Here is a 21,730-nt window from a genome sequence, read left to right on the forward strand (position 1 = left end):
CATGGTGAAACTCCATCTCTACTAAAAATACAAAAAATTAGCTGGGCACGGTGGTGCGTGCCTGTAATCCCAGTTGCTTGAGAGGCTATACTAGACAGGAAAATCACTTGAACCCAGGTTGCAGAGAGCAGAGATCACGCCATTGCACTCCAGCCTAGGCAGCAGAGCAAGACTCCATCTCAAAATAAAATAAAATGAAAATGCCATATTTAACATCTATTGTCAGGCTTTTTCACTCTTTGAAATGTTATTAAATGAAGACCTGCTGGGACTCTGGAGGCTATGAAAAGCAATGGGGCAGATCAGAAGGGACAAGACAGTCGTTCATGAAATATTTACTGAACACCCACTATGTGTTGGGTACTATTCTGGGATCTGAGGAATGCAGAAGTGAAAAGAATGTATAAAGATCCCTGCCTTCACGAAGCTTACACTCTAGTAGCTGGAGAAAGATAATCAATAAAGCAGGGAAGGGGGACAGGGAGTGTATGTGTGGGAGGGGAGAGAGAGAGAAGGAACGTGCCATCAGGGTAGATTTCATATTTCAAACAGATCTGTAGAGGAGTAGATTGGTAGAGGAAAGCCTGCCAAGATCTCAAAGGGCAAGATCTGAGCAAAGACATGAAGGAAGAGAAGGATGATCCGTAGGGAAAAGGGTTCCAAAGAAGGCACAGCAAATGCAAAGGTCCCAAGGCAGGAATGTGCTTGGCATGTGAGAAGAACATGAGGAGGCCAGCATAACTGGAGTAGAGAAGAGGAAGAAAGTAGGTGCGCTCAGAGACATTCATTTGAAGGGATGGGGGTGAAGGTCTTGCAAGTCACAGGAAGCCTTTTACTCTGAGTGGTAAATGGTAAAGCATTGGAGTGTTTTGAATGGAAGAGTGACACGATCCAATATTTTTCAACAAAGATTGACTGCACATCTACCGTGAGTCAAGTACTGTGCTGAGCCACATACTTAGGTGCTAAGAGTACACTAATAATCATGACAGACACAATCCTGGTCCTCGTTGACATTATATCCTAGTGGGAAAGAAAGAAAAAAAAACAAGTAAAACAACCCACAAAAAAGAATTTCTACTGTGATAAGGCTACAAAAAACAAAAACAAAAACTCAGGCACTTGAATAATGAGAGATGGGGTGAGAGGAGTGTATGGGGAAGTTTACTTTGTGTAGGAGCATCAAATAAAACTTCCCTGAGGAGGTGACATTTGAGGCAAGTCTTAAGAGATGCAGAGGAGCTAGCTCTAGCTAAATATAAAGTTGGGGAGAAGTATATCAAAGGGACGGAACTGCATGTTCAAGGGCCCCAGGAAACAAAAGGATGTGGCTTGTTACAAGGAGAGAAAGAAACCAGTACAGCTGGTCCACAAAACATGCAGAGAGAGAGGAAGATAGGATGAGACTGTAGCTATAAGCTGGAGCTCGACCAGGATAGTAAAGGGACCTGAATATGAAACTGATGACCTAAGGTAGACAAAATTTCAGACATCATAAGAGAACTATAGATTTTAAAAAACAGTAAGTTTTGAAGAAAAACAGCTGGCATGGGGCATTTGGAAGGAAGTAGTGTTGAACTATTTGTTGTGGATGCATTGAATCTGGCCATGTTCAGAAGGGAAGACGACATTATGAGAAGACAACATCATGGGAGTGGGTCGGAGTTGCCTTCAAATGCCTACTCAGCCAGTAACAGCTGTGGCTAAACTGACACTTTGAGAGCCTCTGTTTTCCCCCACCTGAAATGATGACATGTGCCTTGCAGGTGTGGGAGAATTAGAAATAATGTTCATAAAACTCCTCATGTATTGCAAGTGCCAAATAAGTGATAGTTATGATAGAATATGAGTTCTGTTGATTTGAGTTTCTACTCCCCAGCTTGAGTGAAAGCACAGAGCCAGTGACAGCCACCATCTGAACCTTGCAAATCATTTTCAACACATCACTTTATTTGTACCTCCAGCCTAGATTTGTTAAGTGCCTACAAGGTGCCAGGCATGAGCTTGGCATTGGAAATACACTGCTGACAACAAGCTCCTGCCCTGTGGTACTTCCAATGTACTTGGGAAGCAAACAAAGGAATAAGGAAATATATGACTTGTGATAAGTACTGTGAAGGAAAAGAATGAAAGAAATGTGGAATGAGTAAGGAGAAGGATGGAGGAAGAAGACAGGAAATCTAGGAAAATGATGTGAAGTAAGGGGAGACAAAGGCTCTTTCTAAAGTAAGCCTCTTTGTAAGATAAACTATCCCAAGTGTTACTACAATTAGTATTATTTAACTCCCTCCTTTTCAGGAAAAGCTCTTCTTAGTACCCTATACTCCGAGGAGGAGAGGTAGCCAGCCAGCCACAGGAAAAGTGAGGTAGAGGAGGGAGAAGGATTCTCACTCCTTGGGCTCACCTCAAAACACTAGGGGTGGGAAACAAACTAAGGAGGAAATCAGCCCCCATTAAAGGGCTCATAGGGAAAACTGAAAACTCCCAAATCTCTTTTTTCTCGCAGACACTTTGGCATTTATTTTCCCAGAGGACAGAATATATAACACTGACTTCCAAAGCCATTGATTTCCCTTGATCTAACCAGAAGTGATGTGATGAGTACTTTAAGCTTAGAGCAGCCACTTGTGAGTTCTACAAAGCACCCCTCGAGGGATGCAATTGCAAACATCAGTACATTCTTTTACAACACAATATTCCTATGCAGTAGATAGTTGACTTATGTCAATTTTATAGATTTGAGAGAAAACCGTAGAGACTTTGTGTGTCTTCTTCAAATTAATCCTAGACCTACAGCTTAAATCCCATGTTTACGCTGGCTCAGGCAGAACCTCCAACTCTGCTCTGCCTTCATCCCCAGAGAAACCCTGCAAATTTGATCATAGATGTATAAGATATGAGAAATTTATATGAGAGAAAATTTTGGCCAAGAGGGCAATTTTACTAAAAGTCATGCATTTTTATGAATCAGTCACAATAATCAGAGAGCTTTGATTTCCTTCATTTCTTTTTCCACAAACTGTGTCATGACTGAAGTTGTCTGGCGGCTTCTAGTTGTTATTAGGCAACACAACTGGTGCTAGCCTATGAGAACTTGATCTTATAGGTTAAGACTTATGAGCCTATACGAGAGCTTATGAACACATACTTCACAACATTTAAGGTTGAAGAGGTAACTTGAAAGAAAATCTGATCAAGGAAGTTGTGTTTGTTTTCTGATGTCTCTTAAAGATCAACAGTACGATATAATCCATTGTCCTTTCCTTGTTCATCTTAGGCCTTAGGAGACTCAATGTCTATTGAACCAGGCTTCTCTCTCAGTAATCTTTGTAGCTACCGTATTTTTCTCTTATTTGTAACCTTGTTTTCTATTTATACTAATAACTTTATTGAATATACGGCATCTTTATTTGAATATATGGAATCTTATTAAATATATGGGACAACCTTATTGAAATATGTATTCACTTTTGGAAAGGAACAAAGGATAGATACAGAAAACTTCTTCCCCAAATGTACAAGGTTGTAGGATCTGTGTTCAGTTAACAAAGCAGAGACTTCTAAACTCAGACTCTGGAAGCTAGCCTTCCTCCCATCTCACTGCTTGGCCTCAGGCAACTATCTTTCTTTCTTTTTTTTTTTTTTTTTTTTTTTTTTTTGAGACACAGTCTTGTTCTGTCCCACAGGCTGGAGTGCAGTGGTGCAATCTCGGCTCACTGCAAGCTCCACCTCCTGGGTTCATGCCATTCTCCTGCCTCAGCCTCCTGAGTAGCTGGGACTACAGGTGCGCACCTCCATGCCCGGCTAATTTTTTGTATTTTTAGTAGAGACGGGATTTCACCGTGTTAGCCAGGGTGGTCTTGATCTCCTGACCTCGTGATCCGCCCATCTCGGCCTCTCAAAGTGCTGGGATTACAGGCGTGAGACACCACGCCCGGCCTCAGGCAACTATCTTTCTAAAGTCTGGGTCGAGATGCTCTCTTTTTTAGTAGACTGCATTTAGCAACTTGTTCCTACATCATGGGAGTGCTGGGGGGAGAAAAAAAAAGTTATTTCCTAAGAACTCTTTCTAAGCAAAACAATCCTAACTCCCATTATTGTTGTGCTATATTTTTAACTTCTCTCTTTCCTAAGCTGTTTGACCAGTGCCAGCCCTTCTTACCCTAAAGACATTTTTATTCTGAATATAAATATGGGGTGTGGATAGTGTTTTCTTCCTCCAAATTTTTTTTTCAAGAAGCAAAGCAGAGCACTGAATGTGTAAAAGCCACGCTGCCTGAAGGACCCTCAGGAGTATAAGGAGGGATTCAGGTAGACAATAAAAATCCTGGAAAGGGAAATCCAATCTTGACTGTGAGGTGTCCTGGTTCCAGGACTACAAAGAGAAGGCGGGTCATGGAAGGAAGCTGACTATACTCATCTGCATCTTTGGTGGCAAGCCACAGTGGACAACACTGACCAATTTATGTGAAAAAGGAATTCACTGGAATGTTATTGGGCAGCTAATAAAACAAAACAAAGGTTGTAATGCCAGATTTGGAAAGGCAAAAATTAGAGCAACTCAGGGTGTGTAACTAACAGGTCCACAGTCTTCTTAAAATAAATTGATTCACAGTCTCCTTGGAATGAATGAGCATCAGTTATTTATAGTCTTATCCCTCTGCTCAAGGGTCAACAGAGAAAGCATCTGTATGACCTAGCTTGGGTCCCATGTCTGTTCCTTGGCCCAGTGGATACGGCATGGGGGGAAGGACAGATTGCTTCACAACAGTTCCAGTGATCTGTGTTCAGTGAAGAAGGGCAGCTATCCCAAAGCAAATTAGAATGCTGATAACCAGAAGAAGGGAAAGTGGATGCTGCTCAGGCAAAAACTAACAATAAATCATCCTTGTGTTTAGGAATTGTTCATTAGTGACAGTCATTGGCACTAAGACATCCTACAAACCTCATCATTCTAAGAGCTTGTGTAACAGTTCACTCTGTCGTTCCCTTCTCCTGACACTACAGCTAGGTCTCCGACTTCTGTGACTTCAGGAAGTGTGAGAGAAAGAGTGGTATCCTGGAAAGCTCTCACCCAAAAGTCTGTTAAGAGTCTCAAGTTCCTAAGACAAGCAACCACCTCCTTGTGGAAAAATATGGCCTACCCAATATAACTGTTAAACAGTCACATTTAAGTCAAGGATGTGTTGCTTCGGTGATTCCATCTGGAGACTTGGCTGGGAAATGCACGGTTTAAAAACATGGCAGCAGTATCTCTTTCTATAAATTTTTTTACTTTGATCAATTACCATTCCATTCAGTGGGAAAATGGTATGTGGGTCAATGGCCTACTCCACCCACTGGCCAGGAATGTTCTTTGTTTTCTGTGGCATACCCTCAAAAACTCCTTTTCTGAGTCCTAAAGCAGATTTGAGCTGGATCAACCAATGGGCAATTTGGAGCTCTGGGGGAAGGGAGGCTTTTTTATTAAATCCAAGTGGATTAATCTGAGGGGCCAACTGGAGTTGTATTGATGCTTCTCTTAGTTCCTGGGTGCATCAGGGACTTAAATTGCACCAAAACTGGTATCGGCCACCTATTTAAAGTAGCCTTCTCCTAGATATGTCCTATCTGGTCACTCTCTTTTATTTCCTTCCTGGTGTTTACCATCATCTGAAATTACTTCTTGTTACTTGGCATGTTTATCATGTGTCTCCCACCATTAGGATGTGAGCTCCACAAGGTCAGTCTGTCTTCTTTAGAGTTGTGTCCCTACTGCAATGCCCAGCACAGACCAAGCCTTCAAAAAATATTTGTTTTATGACTAAAGTGCTACAGAATGGAGTGCAACATGGCTATTCATAATACTGGGTTTGGTAACCTTCCCACCCATGGGGAGGAGTGGAAGCTGATATCCTCCTCTTAAATTTAATGTACCCACTAAATGCCAAGCATAGGACACAACATAGCCAACAAAGCAGACATAGTTCCTGCCCTTATAGTTCTTATAGCATTTTATTTGCTAAAGAACACTGTAGTCTATTTGCTCTGCCAAGCAAGTATCCCAAGATTAGAGTGGTAATAACATTAGCAGTAGTAATTAATCATAAGAGTAAATAGCTATAATTTATTCAACATCTATGTGCCATGTACTTTGCACATTTTATGTCATTTAAATCCTTCTAACAAGACACTGGGGACTCCAAAAAGTGGGAGGATGGGAGAGGAGCAAGAATCAAAAAATTGCCTATCAGGTACAACATTCACTATTTGGGAAATAGGTATACTAGAAGCCCATCCTACCAGACCAGTATGCAATATACCCACGTAACACACAAGCACATGTACCCCCCAAATCTAAAACAAAATGAAATATCTGGAAAAAAATCTTTCTAAAAACTACCCTATTAATATTAAAGATTTCAAAGATGAGACTACTGGGTCTCTGAATGTTAAGCGGAATCACCTACGGTCATGCAGCTGGTAAGTGTTGAAATCAGCTGACTTATGTGACTCGAAAGCCCATGACGTTTCATCTAGCTCCTACTGCTTCACTCAGAAACAGGCAGGCCTCAGCAACTGTTCTCTCTGCCCTAAGACGTCTCTAGCTCCAGAAGTCAACTCCATTGGATTATTCAGGAAATTTAGAATGCTGTCCAGTCACTACCTCGTAAGGTCCCTCACCTTCCAGCAATAATAATTGCGGTCACTTACCTAAATGCTGGCAATGGATCAGGTGTTAGACTTGTCCTATTGCATTAGATCATCATAACAGTCCTGTGCAGTAGATGTTATTGTGCTCATTTTGCAGATGAGGGACCTGAGGCTTAAAGAGGGCAAACCTCTAGCCCAGTGTCCCACAGCTGCTCAGCAGCAGAGCAAGGTTTCAGAGTCAGATCTGTTAATACTAAATCCAGCCATGTCAAACCACATATAGTTGCCATCAACTTCCTGTCTTTTTTTTTTTTGCTTCTGTGTTTTCACTTAAGTTGTCAGAGATATCTTTTCCTCCTTTCTTCCATAGCGAACACCTGCTGCTCTTTGAAATCTCAACGTAAGCATCACTTCCTCAAGAGGAGTATCTTAGACTTCCCTGTCTTCTGCCCAGTATCATTCAGGAATCTTAGGGTTAGAGCAGAGAGACTGCATTTAAGCAAATACATAAGTCCACATGTGCATTTGGCTTCAGTGATACCAGGGTCCAACGAGGTTAAGGGCCAGGTCTCAACTTTTCTCATGCTCTACCTCTAACATTCTCAGCACAGGAAGGTCTTTCCTAACATTGTAGCACACCAGATCCCCAGACTAACATCTAACTGTAACCTATTTATCAACCCAGAAGAAAGACATCTGCTCTGGCAAAGTCCTGAGTAGAACTCTCATTGGCCCTATTTGGGTCAGGTGCACAGTTCCGAGCCATTGGCTGTGACCAGGAAGGTGCTGCACTCTGATTGGCCAGGCCTGGATCACAAGCCCATGCGGAGGGCTGAAATAGCTTCCACCTTAACCGTGTGGACTGAGAATGGGGGAGGGGTGGTTTTTCCAAAGGAAATACTGGGTGCTATTACCAGACGGGAGAATGATTATAGCAGGCAAAAATAACAGATGTCCACTACACACACCAACCCAGACTAGATTGAATGCCCAATTTCATCTTCTTAACCACGCACTGTATGGGGATTTTTGTTGTATGTGTTTTTCTCCTCCACTAAACTATAAACCCCTCCAGGGCAGAGGCTATGTCCTCTCTCTCTCTCTCTGTATATGTATATATATATATATATATATATATTTTTTTTTTTTTTTTTTTTTTTTTTTTTTTTTGAGACGTAGTCTTGCTCTTCACCCAGGCTGGAGTGCAGTGGCGCAATCTCGGCTCACTGCAAGCTCCGCCTCCCGGGCTCACGCCATTCTCCTTCCTCAGCCTCCCTAGTAGCTGGGACTACAGGCACCTGCCACCACGTCCGGCTAATTTTTTGTATTTTTAATAGAGACGGGGTTTCACCGTGTTAGCCAGGATGGTCTCGATCTCCTGACCTCAGGATCCGCCCGCCTCGACCTCCCAAAGTGCTGGGATTACAGGCGTTAGCCACAGTGCCCGGCCTCTCCTCTTCTTCTTTGTAAATTCAGCACCCAATAGACTGCCTGACACATAAGAGATGTTCAAGCCATATTTGTTGAGAGAATGTCAAATGTATGAATTTAAGAAGAGCTGATGGTATTTCATCTTACGTCTTTCTTTCAAAGGCAGCACCATGGTGAAGTGGAAAGAACACACGTGCCAAATCAGTGTTTTTCAAAGTATAGTTTGGGGAACCACCTGCATCAGATCAGATGCAGATTCCTGGACCATAAACCAGATCTGTTGACTTGGCATCTCATGAAATGCTAAGTTTCATGGGGTCCAGAAATCTCCATTTTTAGCAAAATGTTTATGCGATTCTTATGTACATTCCTGTTAGTACCGTGGCACCACTATCAGACAATCAACTGAGGGTGAGTCCCAGCTTTATTGTGTGTCAGTTATGTGAACTAAAGGGAGTCATACCCTCTCAGCAACTCAGTTTGCTCCCTTTTAAAATAGGGCTAAGTAAACTACCTCATAAATACGTAGTAAGCCGGGTGCAGTGGCTCACGCCTTTAATCCCAACACATTGGGAGGCTGAGGAGGGAGGATTGCCTGAACCCAGGAGTTCAAGCCCAGCCTGGGCAATGTAGCAAGACACTACAAACATTTACAAAATTAGCTGAGCATGGTGGCACATGGTGGCGCATGGTGGCACACGCCAGCACATGCCTGTGGTCCCAGCTACTCAGGAATTTGAGGTGGGAGGATCACTTGGCTGCAGTGAGCTGTGATCAAGCAACCACATTCCAGCCCGGATGACAGAGCAAGACAAGACACTGTCTCAAAAAAAAAAAAAAGTAATGAGGAGTCAACAAGATAACACTGGTAGTTTCTTTATAAAGAGTTGTATAAAAGTTTTAATACTTGAGTTTTTCTAATAATAATGGACTCTGGAATGCTTAGTATATACACGCCAGTTGTTGTTCTGCAGTTCTAATTGTATGTGTTAACTCATTTAACTCTCACAACAACCCTGAGAGATAGGTATCCTTAATATTTCCATTTTGCAGATGAAGACACAGAGATAAAAGTTGTTTTCTGGCAAGTGGCTGAGACACGATTTGAACTCAGCTTGCTCTTATGCCAGACTCCAGGCTCCTAGCCACTCACCCTTTCTTCTTAGAGATAACATGCCATCCTTCCTTAGGCAATTAAGCACCAGCCACTTCAGTGGCAAAGTGAGGACATTTGGAAACTCTGGGGACACCATTGAAACTTTCTGAGGCAAAATAACTCCAAAATAAGACCTAGGACTGAAAAACACTGAAGAAAGGAGAGAAACAATGACAGTCATGTTGGGCCATGTAGCTTTAACAGGATGCCTTGGTGAAGAATTAACTGTATCAGATTCTGGTCTCTCTGCAGTAGAAAAGTCTCATTTTCACCTCCCTTTCCTGAAACACACCTTCTTGATTCTGTAACACTTCTGTGCTTTGAAAACCAGAGCTAGTCTCTAATCTTAGATGACTGTTTTTATTTTGAATTTGGTATACTTCTTCTTCCTCCTTTCTAACTTCTAGACACTAATACATTTTTTTCCATGAAGCATGAGCAAAGCCTGGAAGTGCAAGCCAAGCCCTCAGAAATGTGATAGCTGTTACCAAGGATTTGAGAGTAAGAATACAAAACCTAGAATCAAGATTTAAATGCTGCACTCTAGTATCTGAGATGGCACCCATCCACCTCAATGATGGAATCAACAAGGCATTAAGAAACCAGAGAATTTGTTCTGGGTTGCTTAACTAATGGACTAAACTTAAAAATCCTGTCACACCTCTAGGTTCTGTTTACCTGGCTCTGCTGAACACCGAGTGTAAAAGAACCTCTTTAACACTTCTGCTGTTGGGATGCCTGGACGTTTATGTTTAATTAAAATGTAATATGTATCTCATATAGACATATACTGTTGACCTACTTTGTTCAAAAAAGGAAACATTAAAATGAGGTAGTTTCTTAAAGCCAGAAGAACAACTATAATAATGTGAATGCTTCATGACCTATTCCACAAAGCCGTGGCAGGATCAATGTCTTCATTTCCTTGCCATCTCTGCTCCGTGCAGAATTAGGAAGGCAATCACCTAAGGGTGAAGGTTTTGAATGGTCACTAGGACAAAGGAGGGTAGAAACACTGAATGTGAGCTGGTAACATATGGTGCCCTTGGGAGGCCTATGGGTCTAGAAGAGAGGGGGGTGGCTTGCTGATTGCCAGCAGCTAATTACCAAATTATCAGAACTTTTGGGGAACCCTCGAATGCTAGCCTGATACATTCATTTTTCACTCATGAAAGAAACATCCAGAGGGTGGGGGATGGGCACCAAGAGCTTCAAATCAGCACCTCCAAAGGCCTGGGGCTGGTGGCTGGAGTTTGCTCTGCCACGGAGAGTCAGTCCACCCTTCTGCTTATTTCCTAACTCTTGGCCTGTTGAGTTCTTCACACTATCTGTCCACTGTCCACCAAGGGACCTGGCCATGGTTCCCTTTTCTTGGGCTATGTACTTTCAACCAGTTTTGAGCAGCCCCATTTCAGATTGGCCTTTTTATGTTTGATATAAAGAATAGTTGTTGGCCAATTTCATCTTTTCATCGCTGTTCTCTAGGCCTGAATCCAAGCAGTTTGTCAGATGCTCATTAACTCCCCCTTTGGCTCTTTCTAGTGTGTCTCCTAAGCTCATTGTGCCAAGAACTAACGCTTTCTTTTACACGATTCTCTTTCTCTGCTCCATCAGGGAGACAAATTACTTTCCAAAAGGGATCGCCAGGGATGGTTTAATGAGAATTTCTTTGGGGCTAGGCATAGAACGCAATGTAGTTAACATTCGGTGGACTTAATTGGACTTTTCTTTTCTGCCTCTTTTAAAAAAAATCTGAAGCTATCCTGTTAATCTCTCATTTGTAATCAATTGTGTTGACTAAACAAAAGTCTAGGTCGTCTTTTCTTCCTGTCCCAGACAATCCTTTGTTGCCTCTAAATGCCTCATTCTTGAGTGATCCTGGTCGCGTAGATGGGCCCGATTGTTGACAGTTCATTATTGCGCTTTTGTCCATTTAATCTTTCTTGCTGTGTTTTGCATGTGCATGCCTTAATGAGCTCCGTTGGCAATTAACATGTTTCTAGGAGCAAACTGGTTGCTCAGACGTTTGAGAGGGAAGTGCAGGGAAAAGGGCAACGCAGCTGCCTTGAGGTTGTTTATTTCCCAGCGTTTTCTCAAGACTCCTGTCCTCTCTTTGGCAGCCCCCCCACCCTTCCTCTTATCACCTCTTTCCCTCCCCCGGCCCACTCACCACCAGCACACCTGGACGCCTTACTGCTTTAACTCTTGGACCTGGCTCAAGCAGCCCCCTACTCACTTGTGAGCCAAGCAGCAAAATGGGGACCATCTAGACCCACTTCTGCGGCTAAGGCAAGAATGAGCACAGTGCCCCCCAAAATGTGTCTGGGATGTTGGCAACTTTTCTGTGTCACTCTTTGCAGAGAGGAACCTCTAACCCGCCTAAGGCAATAGGACTGTACAATCTGTTATGTACGAGGCTGTGGCTTTGGAAGAAGGTTTTTTTTTTTTTTTTTTTTTTTTTTGAGTCTTGCTGGCAAGATTGCTGAAGTGTGAGCAGTCATGGACAGAACAAACATCTTGTAGGGGAAAAGATAATTGGAGTCTTTTTTGTGTCTGTGACAGGATTCCCCTCCCCCGCAATTTGATTTTTTAAAAATATTTTTTAAGGGCAGCCTCTTCAATTTAATCAAGGTTAGAATATTAATATGTAGCTGACGACTACCTTGTTTAAGTCATTTATTAATATTATAAACTACAAGTCATGCAAACAGTTTAATATTAAGAGAGAGAAAAATCAGAAAACAGAGCCTTTCACCCATCAATTCCGATGCATGGTGAATAACTAAGAAGGATGAATAGCTAAGATGGTTACTGAAAGGGCTTAGTGTTGGCTTTAGAACATGTGCTGGCTGTGAAAGGTGTTTTGTAATTCAGGCAGAAGGTTCATTTTCTCCTCACACTACTTTTCAGGTGAAGGAATCCTTTCCTGGATCCCACACCTGAAGGAAGCCGACATCTTAAACCTGGGAGTGACTTCAAACTTGTGGAAAGTAGAACTAAGCCCTATAGATACAGAGAACTCTGTTTATCTACAATTAGCACCAGATGTGAAATAACACCTTCTCAGGTGAGAGCGATTGACAGAAGCTGGTGTGAAGGTTAAGTAACAATCAAGTTATGAGGAAACAACCTCAAGGATGTTGAAGTGTGCAAGAAACTCTACTCAGTTATACCCCTGAGCTACAGTTAATGTTCCTCCCCCCACCACTGCAGAGATGAGCAGTCCATGAGAGAAATGCCTCCACCTCTACGCATGAGTTTTATATTATTTGCTGCCTAGTTTGCAAGCAAGCACGCCCCCATCCCTCTTCAGAATTTTAAGCCTGGAAGCAAATTTCTCCAGTTTTATGAGATGGGGGACCCTAGGAGTCTCTCTCCGTGAAAACTTATTACAGACTTTCTCAAAGAATGTTCTCTCACTTGATGGTTAGGGAGTTATTTCCCTGGGCAGTGGTGGGGAAGGCGTTCTCTCTTTTATTTATCTCTCCTTCTTAAAGAGAACTTGACCCTGATTTCCACGTGCAGGCCAACTTTTCCCATAACTTTTAAAAGAGGAGACCTTGCATTAAATTTTGTGGTATCTGTCCCTCACCCAAAGTTTTGGAGCTATTTAAGAAGAAGGTGGGCTTGCCCTGGTCATTGTCTGGTCTTCAAGAACCACATTTGCAAAGGATCCTCTCCAGAGGAAGGAAAAGATTTTGGTTGAGATGGCTGTCATAGGGCACTGTCATAGAACACCCAAGATCTCCCAGACATAATGGGGGGAGAGCGCTAATAAGACACTATTGCACTATATGAGGACAAGGAAAGGGAGCTGACTCCTTAAACCGGCCTGCAGTCTCCCTGGGGATAGATGTCTGGGAAAAGCAAGGCGATATTTTCATATCCTTAGCCGCCAAGTCCTCCTCGCCCATCCTGGGGTTTCCTGGGGTTTGTGGCATCCACCGAGATTTCGGAGTTAAATCTGCATATTCCTCTGGGTCCCAATCTCCCCTAAGCGAACTGCAGCCAGAACGAGCTAACATTTAAATTCCCCCTCGCTTCCTCTTCCCCCCTCCCCTGGCTGCGTCTTCCTAGACTTGAGGGGAGGAGGGGAGGAATACAAAAAAACGAGGCCGCTCTCCTTTCAGGAAATGGAATTCTAATGTACGCGTTCCTATTTCTGAATCGGAGGTACTAAAAATACCCCCGCGACAGCCTGAGGAAGCTGTCGCCGTCCTCTGTGCAAACAAAATCGACAATTCTCCTTCCCCGCGCAATGGGTCTGCGAATTGGGCGGCGGGCGGGGACAGAACCGTTGGCTGACCAGGACACAACCTCCATCCTGCCCCAGAGCGTCTTTCTCCGAGCCCCAACCCCGAGATTCTTCCTCCGCTGAAGCCTAGGCTTCCTAAAACCCCCGGAGTTCGAATTCCTGCTCTACCAAGCCTGGTGACCCCAGGCATGTCACATAGTTCATCTCTGCCTCTATTTCTCCGTCTGTAGAGTGGGAATAATCGTGCCCAGCTTGAGGGTTGTAGTCACCGTTCGAGAGGATGTGTGTTAAGTTCCTGGCATAGAGCAAGCCCTCGGGAGATGACAGGGTTTTCGCTAGTGGAAACCACTGGCACTCTCAGCACTGAGCGCCTACTGTATACCAGGTGTTGGGCAAACCCGCACTCCAGTCACTTTCTGAGTTACTTGGCGGAGTGAGGGGGTGCCCTTTGCGTTAAGCATCTTTCCCTTCAAATAGTCGCCTCCCGCCGTGGAAATACGCGTGGGGTCAGCTCCCAGCCACACTCGCCCCCTCAATGGGGAGGTTGCGTGGAAGCGCACTCCCGGGCCCCGCGCCGCACTTCCTCCTGGCGCTGGGGAACATTGTTCCAAAAGACGTGGGCTGAATCGCCGCGCGGATATTAAAAGTGTGTGTGGGGGGAGGCCCGGAGCGACGCGCCAGTAATCCGAGCTCTTGATTATCCAGATTCGGATCAAACGGGGCGGCGGCGGCCGGCCCCCTCCTGGGAATGATTAGATGATTAATGTAATGCTGTTTGAAGGGTCTCTGTTTTCTCTCTTAATTTGGGTCATTACTTAGAAAGCAAGCGTGAGATCATTTCATCAGCGTGCTCGGCAGCAGAGATAGCTATTCAGGAAATGGGCTAACGGAGCGGTAATCAGGACCCAGGAGGCGGCGGCGGCGGCGGCGGCAGCGAGCTCGGGGAGCCCGGGCGCGCCCTCCGGCGGCAGGGCTCAGGGCACCGGGAGGCCAGCCCCAGACCGAGAGCGCAGGCCAGTGAGCCCCGAGGCTCTGGCTGGCCTGGGGGACCCTTACCCTCCAGTTCTCGCCGCCAAGGGAGATTGGGAGCGGTGGTTGCCCTCCTTAGGTCTCCCGGAGAAGGGGACGCGCCCAGAAGCTCTCCGGTGGGGTAGGGCGTAGATCGCTTACCCTCGCGGGGCGTGGCGCTTTGCTCAAGGACGTTCCCACAAGCTGCTCCCCAACACCCAGTCGCTTTTAACCCTTTTCTTTGAATTTGCTTACCCAAATAAGGCAACACCCAGAATCCCAAGCGTCTGAACAGTCACCAAATAAAAACTTGGCACCTGCTGTAGGCCGACGTAGGCCTGCTCGCCCTCACTCCTGGGGGCCTTAGCACACAAGCCCAGCAAGAACACCGGTTTGGCCTCAACCCTGGCCCCAGCGTCCCAAAATTGGTGCATTTAGGAAGGAGATGCTATAAACGCCTAATTCCTTCTCGTTCTTTGGGGTTGCTGAGCTGACCTCGCCGCGAGGGGAGAGGGGGAAAAAAACGCGCACTAATGATTCTGTTTATTGAGTTATATATGTATATATTCCGTGTTCGCTTGTACAGGAGGATTTACATGGCTGTATAAAGATGGCTAGGGGCGCCGCGCTCTTCTGGGGCGCTCACGGTGACAGACTGGGGTTAAAACTGGCTGCCCCAGGAGAAGCGGAGGCCTGGAATTAAATACGTTTCGGCGCACTGGATTTAAATAAGTTTCCTGAATATACAAAGGTGGGGGCCACGAGTTTGCTGCCAGTCATCGAGGAAACATTTAGCTTTCCAAAAATATGCTGGTTTCGATAAATAGATTTTAGCCTCTCTGCTATAGTTTTTTTTTTCTTTTAATTTTAGAAATAAGTTTATATGTGTGATCTGTTTTCAGGTGGTACAGGGAGGGAAGGAAGGGCAAGGCAGTAGCTCTCAGCTCTGCACTGTCCTAGTCAGGTCCTTTGCGGAGGGGGCAGCAGGGCCCACGCTGTCGTGGAGTTTGCGCACATGTTTCTTTAAGTCAAAGTTTCTGCAAAACCCTTTGCCGCAAGTGGCGCACGTGAAAGGCTTCTTGTCGTTGTGGGTGTGCATATGGAAGGTTAGGTTGTAGACCTGGTGGAAGGCCTTGTTGCAGATGGTACATTTGTACTGCTTCTCGCCGCTGTGGGTCAGCTTGTGGTTCTTGTAGTTCCCTACAACAGATCAAGAACAAAAAACGTGGGGGTATGGAGTAGAATGGTGGGGAGGAAGAGGCGGGCGTCCCAGGGGCAGCCCAGGTGCCTGCTCAAAAAAGGCGACGCTTGGCTAGGCGGGCGCGACCTCTTCGAGTGAAGAAGTTGTCAAACTTCGTAAGCGTCAAGCCGGGTGCTCTCCCGACAAGACCGAGACTGAGTCCCGCGGAGCCGCTCTGCGCTCCTGCTCTGCCCGCCACAGAGGCTGGTGCAGCGTCCCTCCCGCCGCGCTCCGCGGGCCGGGAAACTTTCGCGTAGCCCAGAGACGCACCGAGTCCTTCTCCTGGCTGATGCCTCGCTAGAAGAAATTCGCACGAACCTGGGCTTCATCCTTTTTCTTTTCCCCCTTCTCATTTTTAAAGTTACTTCTTTCTCGCCCCCCAACTACCAACTGAAGATCCAAAAGTGCCTTGGAAAATCCGATCCGGGGGCCAAGGATCATACCGGTTTCCCCCAATCTTAGATTGTTCCCGGGAGGGTTATTTTGCCTCCAATATTTTTCATTTGAAAGGGAAGTTCCGGATACAAAAGGAACCTTTTTCTATAGGGCAATACCCTCTCCTTTTCCTGCATCCTTTCCCTCTGTCCCCGTGCTTCCTTCGACCTCTCGAATTCGGAGTCTCTCAGTGCACCCAGCCTCCATACAGCGTGGTCTACTAACCCCGCTAGGAGAGCTTCCCCCTACACCAGGCACAACCCGATTCTAAAGAAATGCTGCGCCCGCGCCTGCAGATTTCGCCTTCTCTCTCCAGATCCCTCTTTGCCTTCCTGCCAGCCAGCCGCGACCCGAGTCCTGAGGTGAGGTGAGAAGAGAAGGCCTCGCCTGGCACGTTACCTTTTTGGTGAAAGCCTTTGCCGCAAAATTCGCAGACGAAGGGCTTGTAGCCCGCGTGGATGCGGATATGCGTGTTGAGCGTGGAGCTGCGGTTGAACGCTTTGCCGCACTGGTTGCATTTATGTGGCTTTTCCTGAGGAAAGGGGCGAGTGCACAGTAAGGAGAGGCCACCTCGGGAACACCTGGAAGGGACATCCCCCCCACCCCCACTCAACCCTAGAGGGTAAGGGATAATCTTTGGCCATCGTATCCCCAGTGTTATCACTAAGATTCTGGGGGTTGCGCGCGGGCTAGGCCCGACCCGGGGGCCACGTACCTGGGTGTGGATAATTTTGTGCCTGCAGAGCGTGCTGGCCTGGCGAAAGCCTTTGCCGCAGACTTTGCACACGAACGGTCTGGCTCCGGTGTGGACCGGCATGTGGCGGGTGAGATTATAGTGAGCGTTAAACACCTATGGAAAGACATGGGGGGCCTTGTGGTGCGTCTGTCCGAGGGCCTACAGTCAGCCCCGGGGGGGCCACAGCCTACCTCCCCCAACCAACACCCCCTTCAGAAACCAGAGCCTTTTTCAGTTTGTAAAGTGCTGCCCAAACTCCTGCTTACACCAATACTGTGTGGCCGCTGACAAGGGCATCCCCATTTTACAGAATAGGAAACTGAGGCCCAACGAGGCTCCCAATTTGGGTAGTCAACTACTGGGGAGCTCCTCAGCTTGAAAAAGGGGCGTTCCAGGCTGCCCCAAGGAAGCCGCCGCCGCCGATCGCCCCTCCCGGCCCCCCTCGCCGAACCCTGGGCCTCACCTTGCCGCACACCTCGCAGGTGAAGTTTTTGGGCTTGCCATCTGCGGAGCCTCCTGGCAGCTTGCTGTGGCCCTTGACGCCTCCGCGCTCTGCAGTCAGGGCCGAGTTTTCCTTCAGTACCTGCTCCAGCGGCGCCGGCAAGCGCTCCTTATGGGGATAGGGAGCCGGATGGGGGAACTTGTCCGCCGCCAGGCCGGCCAGCTTGGCGTTCTCCAGCAGAAAGAGCTTGGGGTGAGCAGCCAGGGCGGCGGGGGCCTGCGCATTGAGGAGGCCAGACGGGAAGAGGTGGCCGCTGAGGAGCTCAGACGGCGGGTACGCGGTCGAGTCCAGGTAGTTGAAGTAGTAGAGCGAGCCGCTGGCCGGCAGCCCCACAGCCTGGTTGATGACCTGCGGCTTGATGACCCTGCCCGCGGGCAGCGCGGACGGCGCCAGGCCCAGCTCGGCCTTGCAGCACACGCCACAGTTGGTTTTGCACAAGCCGCTGGCGCCGCACACTGGGGCCCCCCCGCCGCCGCCGCCGCCGCCACCACCGCCGCCGCCTCCGCCGCCGCCCGCCCGGAGGCTGCTTTTCCAGAGCTCCGAGTAACTGAGCAGTGTCTTTGACGGCACCTCGTAGCCTAGGGGCTGGAGGGGGATCATACAGGGCAGCGGCGAGCAGAGGTTGAGCAGTTTCTTGCCCTGGCTGCCGTCCGCCTCTAGCGCTCCAGGCCGGGGCTCAAAGGGCGCACGGGGCTCCGACGTCTTGGCCATGATGCGCTCGATGGAAAAGGCCAGTGTCTTGGAAGTGGCCGGCGACGCTCCGGCGCGCGGGCAGGCCGGGGGCACCATGGTCTCCAGGGAAGCCGAGCTTGCCATGGCGCGCGGAGCTGAGCCGAGCCAGGCTGGGCCAGGGCGCAGCCTCTCTCCTCTAAGTCTGCATTCCGGAAAAGGCAGGGGGGAAAACTGCAATTTAATAAGCACCTAGTCGGGCCCGGGTCACCCATTTGCATTCAAATGAACAGGGGCAAAACAAAGTGCACCCAAGGGTACCAAATTACCGCCCATTAACCCGGCGCGCAAAGGAACCCACCAGCCCCTGCCCTGGGACTTTGAAAGGGGGAAGAAGGGGGAGGGTTTACAAAAGAAAAGGGGGGGGCGGTGAGAAAAGAGTCTCAAATTAACCCCCCTGAGCCCTTCCCTGGACCCGGGCCTCTGCCACGCGTGCTGGGAGCTGGACAGTGAAGGGGCAAAGTTAAAGAGGACCGGAGAGCCACCTCGCATTTACCTCTTTCCCCCACCACCAAGGAGATGCGTTCCGAGCCATGCAGCGTGTCTCTTCTGTCACATTTTGATGGCAAACATCTTCCCCTCCGCGTGAGATCACTGTCTTTTACATTCAGCTGACATCACATGAAGTCACTTGAAGTGGAATGACATGGGCGGCGGCCCGGCTCCCGTAGCGGCCCCTGTGTTCCCCCGCGCCTGCCGGCCGCCGCCACCACCACCCCTCAAACTTTAAAAGGAGGCAACTGGCGCCCGCGCTCCTCTCGGGAAAGTGCGAGCGGTTTGCGAATAGGGAAAGAGGGAAGAGACGGGAGGGGGAGGGGGAGGAATCGTGATGGTTTTGCCGGTGGAAGGAAAGGGGGGGGGGACCCAAACCCAAACCTAGGCAGAGTTCCGTGCGTGATTCACAACTTTGGAGGCCTGCAGGTTTGGGGGACGCGGGGAGGGCGGAGGGTCCCGGACGCGGCGCCCCCAAAGGGCCCCTGGGTGTCAGTCTAGTAGCCGAAGTATCCCTTAGCCCTCCGCAGCCGAGCTGGGCATCGTGCTAATAAACTGCCATTTACCCACGGAACCAGCGCCAGCCCCGAACACGCGCAAATGATAATTACCTCATTAGGATGTGGCGCATGGACGCGGGCGCCGCGTTTGGAGGGGGGAACTTGTTAATGGGGAAATATTAATTTATGCAAAAGCAATGAGCTCGCCTTGGCTGGCGTCGGAGGTCGGGAGAAAGCTCCCACTGCCTAAGGACGACCCCGAAGCGTCACGGAGAGCAAGGCCGCTCGCCGGGATCTCGGGGGCCTCGGCGCCGCGCAGGTGCGCCTCCAGCTTTATGGCCAGCTCTGGGTCTGAGGCTGGGGGAGACTAAACCGAGAGCTGGAAGACTTTCGGAGATCCTAATAGATCAGAATTGTTGATTTATGATCGGGTTTCTGAGGCAAAGCCGAGTTCTGCTTCTGGTTTAGGGCTGCGTGCGGGGAGGATTCGGAGGGTAGCTCTCCCAGCTGATGGGTACTTACTGTTTGTATAATTGAGAAGGTCCAATCTCCACCTGTTTAAGGAGCAGATTGAAACAGCAGAACCTCCCCTGGATCCTATTAAAACGTTTTTCCTCCTAAGGCCATTCAGTCGAACCAATTTTCCGAAGTGATTCATAGAGCTGAATTCTGCCAAGGCAGCTCTTTCACTTTTAGCCACTAAAGCACCGCGTGGAACCGGGTTTTGTGTTTTTCTAAAATAAAGAGAAGGATTATCAGAGAGGAGAGGGAGGGGGCCTGAAGGGGGACGGGCAGAGACTTAGTGTGGCCAGAGGTACAAGCAGAGGGAAGAAAAGACCCTTTTCTAGACAGGCCCCAAGTAAGTTCGGAGGAATTCAGCGTTTTGTGCCTGGCGCACAAAAGCAGCGCGCTCCGCGCTTGGTTTGGAGGGGCTGAATTCATCTGTTTGCAGACCATTCCACCTGCGTATCACAACAAACTGCTCAAAGACGCTCCAGCACTTTCAACAGGCCGGGTGCTCTTGGCGACAACAAAAGTGGTCGAGGCTGAGGGTTCTTATGGAGGGGGGTGGTGGTGGCTAGCAAGAGAGCGAGCGAGAGAATTAGGTTTAGGAAAGGGGGAGGACTGGGTGCAAGGGTTTTTTGAAAAGTTTTGGCTGGTTTTGTTCGCGGGACAATTATATCTTGCTAGCCAGCTTTTGCAAGACCACGAGCTTTGTAGCCGCAACCACAGTTTAAGAGGATTACCGTGGATATAATATGAGCAAACAGGGTTTGATAGTGAATTCCATCTCCAAAGACACACGATCATGTGAAGCCAGAGAAAGTGGTGGTAGAGGTAAACCCTCTGTTTCTTCACCCAGGAACAAGTCTTGAGAGGGCTGAGTATCCTGTCCTAGGCCCCTCCATGCTGCGAAACATCCCTGGAGAACGTTAAGGGACGGGGGAGAAAAGCTCTAGTTTTAACTTCAGGCAAATCGCTCCCTTTTTCCCTTCAATAAAAGTCTCTTTCCTTCTGCTCACCCATCCAGTTGCGGCTCCTTTGAGTTGCAATTTTAGGCAGGATTTGGACATAGCAGGTAAAGGAAGGAAAAGTGTACTTGGAAAGAAAAGAGAGGGAACAGACAGAGGTCCCTGAGGGAAAGTGGCTTGGAGGTGGACTGCAATAGGCTAATGCTCTCACCCTGCCAAACTCTGAAACTGCCCCTAAATTCCGCAATCATAAGTCTGTTCCCATAACGTCACCCTCACACCCCCTCCCCAAACTACCAGATTTCTAAGCCAAGAGGCTTGCTCATCTGGAGAAGAACATTTCCATATAGCCCATTTAATTTAGAAGATGTTCAGAGAGACAGAATTCCAGACCCAGGGTACCCCTATCCCTATGTTAATGTGAACACAAGAGCACAGATTACTCCCTCCTCCCACCAAACATGAAACAAACCAACTCACCCCAACATTGAAACAATATCAATACACCTGCAGCATCTCAAGACCCGAATTTCTATTCCGATTCTCCTGTGGATCCCGTTTGCCACAAGTACTGCACCCCAACCCTTTTTCCAAATTGGGTAATTGTTGCTCTCTGCAGCAGCTCGAAAGATCTGCTGGTTTGAAAGCTCCATCAGGCTGAAAGGCTTCCAAGGGCTTCCCATGAACCTGCCTTGCCATTTCTATCGCTTTTTGTGGCTGCATAAGCCATCTCTCGCTCTCTCTCCAGCATCACAAAGGAGTGCTACCTCCACAGAAAGAAAACATTTGGGTAAAAACAAGTTGCCCCTAATGTGCCTCTCTTTCCAAATGTTGGGTGAATACACTGGCTTTTATGAAAGTATTTAATTAGCTTCCACAAACTTCTCCTTCCCTCGCCTGCAGATTATATTGAAGTGGAGGGTTGGAAACTATTTTACACCTTGCCACTCACATGTTAATTAATCTCTATCTAACCCTAATTGCAGTTTATTCAAGCACCGCTCAACAGCTCACCCACACAATAAACACTGATCCTACTTTTATACATATTACTTCACGTTAACACATTGAGTAATTAACTCCAGTACCAACTAATAGTGCAAACAAATATTTTCTGTAAACGAGATGATTTCAGGCAGAA

General features: G+C 47.6%; 1 protein-coding gene across 2 annotated transcripts in view; it reads right to left on the reverse strand.

Annotated features, from left to right (window-relative positions):
• FEZF2 (FEZ family zinc finger 2) overlaps positions 1 to 19,130 on the reverse strand; it is a 112,678-nt gene extending 93,548 nt beyond the window's left edge. For both annotated transcript variants that reach the window (XM_003811606.5, XM_063602789.1), the window contains exons 1-5: positions 18,622 to 19,130; positions 17,358 to 18,270; positions 16,874 to 17,008; positions 16,558 to 16,690; positions 14,532 to 15,683 (exon numbers count right to left, since the gene is read on the reverse strand). In XM_003811606.5, the coding sequence (XP_003811654.3) occupies positions 15,424 to 15,683; positions 16,558 to 16,690; positions 16,874 to 17,008; positions 17,358 to 18,212 (1,383 nt within the window). In that variant the 5' untranslated portion in view covers positions 18,213 to 18,270; positions 18,622 to 19,130 and the 3' untranslated portion in view covers positions 14,532 to 15,423. The remainder of the gene's footprint in view (positions 1 to 14,531; positions 15,684 to 16,557; positions 16,691 to 16,873; positions 17,009 to 17,357; positions 18,271 to 18,621) is intronic.
• Between the last annotated feature and the right edge of the window lie 2,600 nt (positions 19,131 to 21,730).

This window comes from Pan paniscus, chromosome 2, assembly GCF_029289425.2.
Source record: "Pan paniscus chromosome 2, NHGRI_mPanPan1-v2.0_pri, whole genome shotgun sequence".
In the NCBI taxonomy this organism is placed as follows: Eukaryota; Metazoa; Chordata; class Mammalia; order Primates; family Hominidae; genus Pan; species Pan paniscus.